Raw genomic sequence first — 11218 nt, 5'->3', positions numbered from 1 at the left:
TTCTTTCTTCTTTCCACTGCATTTTTTATTCACATCGCTCGGGATCTCAAGTGTTAGATTGCCTATATATATCAACATTACTGCATTTCCTCATTCTCATATTCAACAACAAGTGTTATTTGCAATAATGATGAAAAACAATCAAGAGGCTTCCTGCTCAAGAAATGAAGTGAACAAGAATGATAGGGGGAGAAAAGAAACAATGCAGGTGAAAGTGGGAGATGATGATACACAGGACATAAACAAAATGGCGGACGATTTTATCAACAACTTCCGAAAGCAGCTGCGACTTCAGCGCGAAGAATCACTGAGGCGATATCGCGAAATGATTAGCAGGGGAGCATGAATATTACCAGAGAGTGGAGCTTATTTTTCAGACATGATAATGAGGATAAAGGGACTAACAATGCTTGTACTATGCAAAGTTCTGGGACATAACACACAGATTTAAGTTTCTCTGTATAAATTTTATTTCGCTTTGTGAATGAGAACTTCTGCAGTTAACTCAGAAAAATAGTATACATGATTTTTCAACCATAATCAAAAAATTTTGTGACATTTCAAATGAATTTCTTTCATATTTATGGCATTAATTCTCCCTGCTTGAGAAGCAACTGCAAATTTCCATGTACATCTATTCAGACCCTACTCCTAAATCCTAAAACATACCGGGGATGTTTGGATGATGGTTAATAAGCCCAGTTAACCGGAATCAAACTTGTTTGGATTAGCAAATTTATTGTATGAAATGGGAATATCATTCCCATTTAAGGGGTGTTTGGATGGTAGATGAGAATGAGAATTAAGGGTGAAGGGTATGAGAATGGATATCCGACGGGTGTGGAAGGACTCACCAAGGGGCTATGGGGTTCCTATTCCATACCACAAAATGGCTAATCCAAACACCAATACATAGGCTCATTAACCATTAACCAAAAAACCCCTTAATGGGTATTTGGTCCCCCTTAATGGATATATCATGAAATATCCATTCCCATACCCTCCATCTCATATCCCTCATTCTCATTCCCAATTGCCGCTACCACCCACAGTCCAAACGCTCCAATAGTTTAGTTTGGCTTATTACTTTCGGTCCCAGTAAGAATTAAAGCAGACACAGAATATCCTACAAGTGTACAAGTGTTGAACTTGACAATGTGATAATGAAATTTACCAAACAACAATGAACAAACTGAATAGCTTCTAGCCAGGGCACACAATTAAAAGTGACATTTTATCAATATCCATTCCACAAAAATGTAATCCATGGTCTAAACGCTTGTGTATTCACAAAGTTGTAAGAATCTTTATTTTTGCCTAAGATGCCAAAAGGCATACTACTGCAGATTCAGCTGATGATGATAAAATATGCTTGCAGCTAATTTTTGCTCATATGTGAAAATATTGAGAAATTATACAGCAGCTATATGCCAAAACCAGCAAAACCTCACCATCACCTTGTGAATGCACGTCCTCTAAATACTACCTGAATCTGGACATGAAACTAATTCCGCTAGAAATCATAATCTCGCTTTGAATTTTCAGGGAAAACTATTCAATTTGGCGTCTTTGTTCTCTTAAGTCTCTTCGGAAGGCAAAAGCTACAGCAGATCTTTGGGAATGTACAACAGCAGCAATGACATGCCGTCAGAACTCAAGCCTGAAGTACCTGACAATGTACAATATGACTCTTTGGTCCATTCCGACCAGCTATACTAGACCAAATATTTGTGAATAGAGTCCTGAAGTGGCCTTTCCCAGCAATATTTTCCCAAAGCTGTGGATTACTCTCAACACGTTTGTCTGGACTCGATACATCAACCAAACTGAGGCTCATGTTGTTCCGAATAATGCAGAGCTTTCCATTGAGAGGAACAAGAGCAGCAGCCTCGAGAGCACGAGAGCCACCGAGATGGAGCTTACTGTCAATAAATCTTCTCCAAGAGTTTGTAGCTTCATCATACACCCTAAGTTTGCACCCGTCACGGCAATCTAATGCATACAGCTTCCCATTCATAGAGATGCTCGGATTGCGCCACCCAGCGACCAACGCATCACTGATTGGCGTCCATGAATTTGTTCCTGGAATGTATGCTTCACTAAGAACCTCTCTGTGGGACCCAAGTCCTTTTAGGAACCACATTCCATCATGAACTACCCCAATAAAAGGAACCATTGCAGTGCTCATGTCTGAAACAGAATTCCAACGGTTCCTATTCGGATCATAAACTTCAGCAGTACGGAGAGTCCTTTGAATTCCCTCACATTCACCACCAGCCACGTAAAGACAGTTATTTATGACACAAGAACCAAAAAAATGCCTTTTCCGGAGCATGTCTGGACCCCTATGCCATTTATTTGTTCGAGCACTATAGAAAATGACACGTCTCATTGAACCCTTGATGGGATCTTTTCCTCCAAATAAGTAAAGGTGACAACCACTTAAAACAGCGCAACCAAATCCAACAGCTTCACTGTACTCACCTGGAACAGGTGGCAGTGGCTGCCATAGCTGATAGGTAGGATCAAATGCATGCCAAGAGATCCTTCCATCACGGTCTCTTTTGATAACATAAATCCACTCTTCAGCCATTCCAAGACTCTTCCTAAGAGAGTAGAAAAAGTTTCCTGCCAGAAGCCTGTTCCACCTCTTGCATACAAGACGGAGTTTGTTGTGTTCGACACGCGGAACTCTAATTAGACAAGCAATAGCAAGATCATCAGGAAGTCCAGGCAAGAGGGGTGGCTGAACTCTGGTCCTCTCCCTGCGAGAGCTCTTTGTCTTGTGTGCACGAGGAATGATATCAGGCTGGATGCAAAGTTTTGATCCTGGGACAAATTTCCTTGCCCCTGCAACAGTTTTTAATCCAGCATCTACTTTGCAGTAGCAAGAAATGGAATCCACCTGATAAAAGTTCTGTGTTAGAGAACAAATGACAATATGACTTGCTCATAAAAATATTTTAGGCAGCAGAAAGAATATATACAACGTAACAGCTTACAGCCACAATGGCGATACTTGTTCCTAGCATACTATCGTCCTTCATTCTGATTGCTAGACAGGTATAATATTAATGAGCGGATTATTTACCGAGTAACATTAATTAATGACTCCCCAATGCAGGTTCTTGTACAGTAGAACCTTACTTGATATAAGAAAAACCTTTTACTGTAATAAAAATTTACAGTACCAACTCCGGACTAGTTATTTGAAAATAACCTCTACAATGTAATATTCTATGATTTTCTTAACACCATCTTTTCTATATTTTTTATAAGAATTTTATAATATATTAAAGAGTATAGATCCTCTTTCTACTATTTTTATATATTGATGCCTTGATGTGTTGTTGGGCAGATGCTCAATTTGTACTAAATGTATAGAAGTAGTGTTATTAGTGAAAAATTTACAAAACTTTATATTATAAGAATTTTATGATAAAATAAATGAATGAAATTTAATTGTCTTACATACTTGTTTCAATTTTGTAAGACTTGTCTTACATAACTACTTCCTTCCGTAGTTCCATATAAAAAGACTTGACTAATATGATTGTTTATATTTCTATAAAATAGAGACCGGTTTTATATAATTATTCGAATCTATATAATTATTTTTTTCTGTATAAAAATTGTCTTACATAAATTATCTCCTTCTCTCTAGAGACTTGTCTTGTACAAATATTTCCTTCCTTCCTGTAAAATAGAAGTAAATAAGGAGATTCTATTTTTAAAACTTTAAAATGCAGTTGCTCTAGAAATTTAGATAAATATAGTTCTAATGATATTATAGAGCGTCGTACGCCTGGGGATTATTCTTTATCTAATATAAAGATGAAGATAGAATTGCTTATATATATATTACAAAATATTTGAAGATATATCAAGTATGATTTTTATGCAATTTTAAGACAAGAAAATTTTATTACACAAAAACAGCGGAAAATTTTGTTACTTGAAAATTATCCTCAAAAAATACAACCAAACAATATATAATAACGTTAAGTAAAAATTTAAGATGACTAAAATTATATTGTTCATTTGTTTAATATTATATTTGACAATGACTTGATAATTTGAGTTAATACAATTTCCTTTAACTTTTCTTTTAAAATGAACACACTTATTATAATATTCCAATATTTTCCTCAAATTAATTATTTATGATAATAATAAATTTGTAATTTACATGTTGGATTCTATTATTTTATAGTGATAATTCTAGTAGTATCTATAAATTAGTTAAAGAGATCTAATTAGACTCTAAAATCATGAATAAGGTTGCTTTGTTCGTTTAGATAACTCCTACAATGTAATATTCGTATTATTTAATAAAAATAATATAAAATCCGTAAGTGGATTTAGCAATAGTATTTTATCTAGGATTAGAATTTGCATTTAAATTTTGATTTCTAATTAGGATAAGCAAAGGGATAAAATTACTAACGGTTTAGTGATTTGGCTAACCACAGTAGAATTATACTTGACCTAGGACATTGCTTCTCCATGTGGATAAATACTTATAAACAGACCCGAGAGATCTCTAAAATTGAACGCGGCGTAATAGGTGAGGAACATAGATAAGAAATATGGAGGCATAACAGAGCTCCTTCACTTTCTAGCCATTAGTTTTAGTTCGGAGTAAGAGAGGTAATTCTCTATACACTTATATATGTATGCGTTGTATAATTTATTTATATATTCATGGGCCAAAGTTTGTTTTTCTTCTTATTTATACCTGAGCGTGCATATGATATACTCCCTCCGTCCCTCTTAATTCTTAACATTGGGGACGGGAGCGTGGCACGGACTTTAATGCTCTTATAAAGTATAATTCTATAACTTTTTTTAAAATTTTTATTTTTCCGAATAAAAGTTTGATGTTTAAATTTTTATTCAGAAAAAGAAAATTTTAGAAAAAGGTTATAGAACTATGTTTTATAGACGCATTAAAATGCGTGTCGAGCAGTGAAAAAGAAATGTTAAGAAATGAAAGGGACGGAGTGAGTATGTTACTAGGTTTGTTTTACACGCACTTTATATTATTATTTTAATAGGAGCACAATTCCCTTACTGAATCTTTGTGCATGTTTTAGTAGCCTGAGGAAGTATAAAACTAAGCGACTAAGGTGTCTCACTAATACTGATATTCCTAGAGTACACTTGAACATGTGATCTTTCATGTATTTAATTAATCAAATACAGTGGCTATAGAATTGCTTAAGTAATACACTGGTTGATTTCAGGGTCATGATTTGCAAGTCGGGTAGTAATTATAGTTTATTAATTTGATATTAGTTATTTTAATTATCTTAATTATTGGTGCGGGTCATTAATTGTAAATTATAATGTTAATTTATTTGTAAAAGATTAGCAACAGTAATATGGCATTACGTGAGTTATTGTATAAGAGGCACATATGTAGATTTATAAAGATGATTAATATGATATAGTTCTGTAATAATTATAGTACTACCTTCATGTGCTATTTCGGTCCTGCATCTTTAATTTCTTCATGATTATTGGAATTAGTAAATCAGAAGATTGAACCCTAATTATTAGTTAATAAATTGTACGATTAGGAGTATGCTAATTGTCTAATATAATCACAAGTCAGTTAAGCATTAGATTGATAATTAGAGAGATAATAATAAATAATGTAATTTAATAATGTATTATAATTTCGTATTTAGGTTCGGGATCAGGAGTTTAGCGGATTAATTACGGCTTTTCGTGAGTGTTTGGTGTGTGAATTTCGAGGTACGGATTCTATTTCTTTCTCTCCTTTTATTTAAATAATAAATATTTATTATATTTATTATTGTGACACCCTTAAAAATCTCTTTTATTATTGTACACTACTCTTCACTTGGCCTCCATATATTTAAATTGTTGTTGCCTTGGCTCATATTAATTGTTTCTTTTCGCATGGTTATTGCGTCATTGTATTTATTTTGTTTCCTGAGTCGGCAACTTTTGTAATTGTTTGGGCTCTTAAACTGATCCGTGTGGGTAAATCACGGACAATGTTCACATGGAGTTCGTAGTAAAGGTGAACTAGACACCAACTCGTATCGGTGATTTAAGCATACGAGCACGTTTCTTGGGTATGAGACGTGAGAAGATCATGATCGTTATTGTTTTGCAGAATGTTTTATACATTCTCTATTTCTTCTTGTGGATATCCGAAGAAGAAATCATTGTTCTGTATTTGCTCGGTGTTTGGAGTTGAGCAAGTACAGTTTTGTGTAAGAGACCCACATTGTGTCATTTATTCACCCTTGAGCCTTATTTGTAGTTCATTGTTTATCTCAATTATTGTGACTTGAGGTACTTATTTGTGCCAATTTATTTTAGGGAATTTATCAAAAATACCACTTTTTCTAAGTTTTTTTGCGATTTTACTATCTTTTGAAAAAAATTGCAAAAATATGAACTTTTTAAAAAATATTTGCAAAAATACGGTCTGCAACTAGATGCAACCAGATGCAACTTCAGTTAATTGGCCTCGCAGGGGTTGCAAATATGGTTGCATCTGGTTGAAAGTAAGGTTGCATGTGGTTGCAACGGGTTGCATACAGTATTTTTGCAAATATTTTCAAAAGTTTGGTATTTTTGCAAAATATTTAAAAAAGATGTAGTATTTTTGCAAAAATAATTTTAGACTTAGGTATTTATGAGAAAACCCCTTTATTTTAATCATTGTTCGAGATTATTCAGGCTCCTTGCACTTGCATTATTTTTATATTCGTACTGGGCATTGGCTCACTCTCGTTTATTTCATTTCCGCAGGTAATAAGGGGTAAGCGGGGATTAACGTGAGTGCTACTCAGGCCTTAGGTTTAGTCTTGAGCCGTTGTTTATTTAGTTGTTTAATAAATTTGTGAAATAAGTTTAGTTAATTTCATATTTGTTATTATTTTCTTTCGAACATTGAAACCTATCAGTAATTTTCTTAATTCTTAATTTTATTTGACTAGGTATATAATCCTTTCAATATTCGTCAATTGGTTGATAGTCCGAAAATTTGGGCTGTTACACTTATGCACACATAGATTCAAACCATCATCCTCCCGTAACTCAAGTATTCTTGATTTTTATGATATATCTTTCAATCATGTATATATGGAGTAAATATTATGTCAATTATTTTTAAGTTTTTAAACTTATGATAAATATTTCAGACTCATGTACTAGAGATCTACAGTAACTATCTTGTTAATTATTTTTCATAATAAACCTCTATCTATATTCTATGGTAATAATCATGGTTTCATGTCGGTAAGTCGAAGGACCTCTGGCAAGTTGACTAGTCGATTAGGCGGCCAAAAAAATACTCTAATATATTAATCCCTCCGCCCCCCTCATTTCTTTACAGTTTTTTTTTGCATTACTTGGCACACATTATAAGGTGCATATAAAATATAGTTTCGTAACTTATTTTTAAAATTTTATTTTTGGTATAAATATTTAAACATTAAATTTTTATACAGAAGTAAAAAAAATATAAAACAATTTGTAAAACTAAATTTTATAGCCCGTCCCCAAGGTAAAGAACTTAGGGGACAGAGGATGTATTATACATTAATATAATGCATATACATTATGTAATTTAGGTTTCTAAGTTCTAACACCTTCACAATATTATATTTCAGAATTTAAGGAATTAAAGATCAAACACTTGAAGAGAATGATGGGAAAGCGGAAAGAGTCAACAAATAACAACAAAGAAAGTACTGGTAATCATGTAAAATATGTCACAATTAACAAATAACAATTGTGTGATATTGTGATGTGATCTAATTTGTAATGAAGTATGGTACTAGACTACTAGTATTGCAGTGCAACAACAAAATTATGCAAGAATAATATGTACAGAATTATGCAACAATACAGGTTGCAAAAAAACAGAGCAGAAATATGCAGAGGTGCAGGACAAAAAATCGCAGAATGCAAAAATTAGAACTGCAGAATGCAAGAAACACATAACCAGACACTATTAACATAACAGCAAACATTCTGTAGGAAACTGGAAACAATAAGAAGTCAGCAATGAGAAAAAAGGTTAGAATGCTCAATCTGTAGCTCGACTAGTTGACTAGTAGACCAGGAGACCAAAATATCGACACAGCTAGCCGACATGTTGAGTCGACATCCTTTCGTCGCTTAATCGACTAGTCGCCAACTAGACAACAATACTAATAATATTTCTTGGTATCAAGGATATTACTCTATAGAGGTTTTAGTGGAAAAGAGATTTATCAAATGACTTTAATATTAGCCTTTAAGAACTGTAGAATTTTTAGCTTTATAAGAAATTCATAGAGAATGACTTAACGCAATTTTAATGGAGCAAAAGGGCATCTAACATAAGTTAATCGCTACACCTATCTAATCATGATAGCATCTCACTCTCTTTTAAGCATCCTATTACAACAGAAGTGAAAATCATCAACATATAAATAAAGAATAACTTGAGGAGTTAAGACATGCATTAAGGTCAATGGATACAAAAACAACTCACTGTAATGGCATAGATTGACTCTTGAGGGACCAAGATGTGGAGATGAATTTGTGTAAAAAGTGGTGTTTATGAAGATTGAAGACACTATTTAGCAATTAAAGAGCATCGACGTCCGTCGCTGCATAATTTCGAAGGGAAGAAAACATTATGTTTAATTTACTGTTCCTGGGTATCTTTATTAGACTGGATTGATGAGGAACACTGTATAGACTTTTCTTGCCCCTCCCAGGCGCCATTAATACAGATGTTATATATAATATGATTCTGCTTTAATTTGGATGCTTTGAAGGGGGCAGTAGAGTAAGAACAAGAGAAATATTAGAGTGAGGCTTAATGAAAAAGGGGAACATGTCTTTGCTAATTAGCATGACACTCAGTAAGAAGGCAAAGAGATATATATGTCCCTTTTATCTCAATATTCAATTTCCTTCTATGAGATAGTATATTCATATCTGCCTCATCTCTCTTTCTACAGTGTCTTTAATTCATTTCAACTGCACGGTTAACTCCTCATGCGAAGCATTCCATTACTTGCATAATTCTCCATTACTTACAGAAACGCCACATAAAAAAATTGAGTTAGCAAAGAACCTATAGATTGGTAACACTCTCAGTTTCATTGTTTTGGAAGGTTCTTTATCCCAAATTGTCCTTTAAATTAGGAGATACTAATATCAAAAGGTATATCAAACAATCAGTTAAATAAATGTAGTGATCACTGCATTTACTAAAAGTAGGTAGCTATCCAGCTGATAGAATCATTAGCCGGGATAAAGTTGGAGGAGAGATAAAAAGGAAAAAAGGTGGAGAGACGAGAATCATTGCTTTTCGATACTCTTACAGACAACAAAGTACTTGGACTTATGCTCAGACACGTTCATGACCCTGATGCATTTATTTTTGGATCAGTGTCTGTGATGGATGAGGACTGGTTGAGCTTTGAAAGTGGCAAGTACAAAAATGAATGCAAAGAAAAGAGATTGCATAAAAACCATAGTCCGTGGAATGAAAACAAAGACAACCCACCCACCCCGGAAAAAAAAAACAGCTTTTGATGAGGACTGCGTACTTGGCTGTGCAACTGATAGACTCATCGGCAGTATAGGGTACTCATATTCTTACAGGTGAGTTTCTCGATCATACATGGCAACTACTCTTTCACAGATTGGTGAAGAACAAGGCACACACCAATAAAAGATTGTGGATTAGTTAAGGAAAATTCTGATCATAGTAAAACATAGAGACAAGTAGCCAAGTTGTGGAGTAGGTATTGTCCACATTGAATATGTAAAAAGCCTATATCATTCCGTCACAAAAAAACAGGTTTGACTATTCAAGTAGGAAAAAGGATTTTATATAAGACAGACAACACTTACTGTTACACGTTATACCATTGTTTCTCAAGCAAACAAATTCAAGGATAAAACTCATTTAAGAGATTTTTGACCCAGGTAATAGCAAACACCAAATCATTGTCAATATTTTTTGCAACAGAACTGAACCAAGCAAAACAACAGATCTAAAGTGGCTGAATTAAAATTACTCCAATTTGAATCATAACACAGACTTAAGACTTGAGAGCTCAACTAAGTAATCAGTGTGGAAACCCAAAGTGCATAACCAATCTACATACATATATACCCACAACAGATTAACCTATAATCATAGCAAACATCTTCATCAAATTTCAAAAAAAAAATTCAAAGAAAATCATATGGGGAAACCATAAAACCGCTCATACATACCCAAACTTCTTGTAACATTGCATATCTATGAATTTGTCCATCTGGGTAAAAAAAAAAAAAAGACTTACCAAGGGAGCTTGAACTCTAAAACCCCTGTGTCCATTTGGAGACCTTTCAGCAGATTGCTCCATCTTCAAAACTACACACATAAAAAAATTCCAATTTCAAACCCAAAAATAATATCAAGATTTATCAGAAATAAAAAAGATGTCTTTACCAATAAACCCAGATCAAGAACTCTTCAAATCAAACCCCCAATTCTCAAATCTGATCCCAGAAAGAGGGTAAAGAAATCCAAATAAATGTCAACTCCAAAAGGCCAATTTTATGCATAAAAAGGAAGAAGAAAAACACAGCTTGGGAGTTGGAACTAAAGAGCAGCTTCAAGAGGGGAGGGTCTTGTTTAGTTGGGAGAGAGAGACAGAGAGAGAGAGATTAATACAGTGATTAACTGAAGGTAAACAACTGGACCCATTAGCCTTAAATACCATCTACTACAAGAAGTGATATAGGTATATACATTAGATTTGCAAATGAATACATTAGTACACACTTTAACTTATAATCACTGCTTCCAGGTCTTGGTACAGGACAAAACGACTTTACTGGTGTTAGCTGCAAGCATTCAATTATGGGTCAAACCCATTTAATGTTACATGAAAAAAAATAGCTCTGTTATTTAATTTAGAAAAAGCAAGGTTACATATGCACCTCTGGGACCCAAAATATGATTTAATTACACGGTAATTGTCGAAATAAAAATCTAATAGTAAGAAAATGTGAATATACCTGTTATTCAGAGGAGATGATCTTCGTCCCTGATGGTCGGAGGTGTTTTAGTTGGACATCTCCTTAGTTGAGGGGAGCAAATCTTGATAGGTAACAGTGATAGAATATTTTATTTAGACATTTTTATTAAATAGATAGCTAGAATTTAATAAAAACTACA

General features: G+C 33.8%; 1 protein-coding gene across 2 annotated transcripts; it reads right to left on the bottom strand.

Moving 5' to 3' along the window:
* Positions 1–1211: 1211 nt before the first annotated feature.
* Positions 1212–10879, bottom strand: LOC108205694 (F-box/kelch-repeat protein At1g55270). Of its 2 annotated transcripts, XM_064079178.1 has the most exons (4): positions 10487–10879; positions 10338–10408; positions 3642–3696; positions 1212–2905 (listed from the first exon to the last, which is right to left on the bottom strand). In XM_064079178.1, exons 2-4 carry the CDS (start codon positions 10370–10372, stop codon positions 1655–1657), a joined length of 1341 nt encoding a protein of 446 aa, XP_063935248.1. In that variant the 5' UTR covers positions 10373–10408; positions 10487–10879; the 3' UTR covers positions 1212–1654. The 2 variants fall into 2 exon arrangements, with proteins under 2 accessions (XP_063935248.1, XP_017231206.1); XM_017375717.2 differs by lacking the exon at positions 3642–3696 and having other exon boundaries at positions 10487–10875.
* Between the last annotated feature and the right edge of the window lie 339 nt (positions 10880–11218).

This window comes from Daucus carota, chromosome 1, assembly GCF_001625215.2.
Source record: "Daucus carota subsp. sativus chromosome 1, DH1 v3.0, whole genome shotgun sequence".
In the NCBI taxonomy this organism is placed as follows: Eukaryota; Viridiplantae; Streptophyta; class Magnoliopsida; order Apiales; family Apiaceae; genus Daucus; species Daucus carota.
This window is presented reverse-complemented; position numbering and strand designations above follow the sequence as displayed.

Bases quoted from the DNA above. Each gene is read 5' to 3' on its own strand.
- LOC108205694 (XM_064079178.1), bottom strand. From the start codon at position 10,372: ATGGACACAGGGGTTTTAGAGTTCAAGCTCCCTTG. The intron at 3,697-10,337 runs GTAAGTCTTTTT...TCTATTTTACAG, and splicing joins TTAGAGTTCAAGCTCCCTTG to GAAGGAAGGAAATATTTGTA. The intron at 2,906-3,641 runs GTAAGACAATTT...AACTTTTATCAG, and splicing joins GAGAGAAGGAGATAATTTAT to GTGGATTCCATTTCTTGCTA.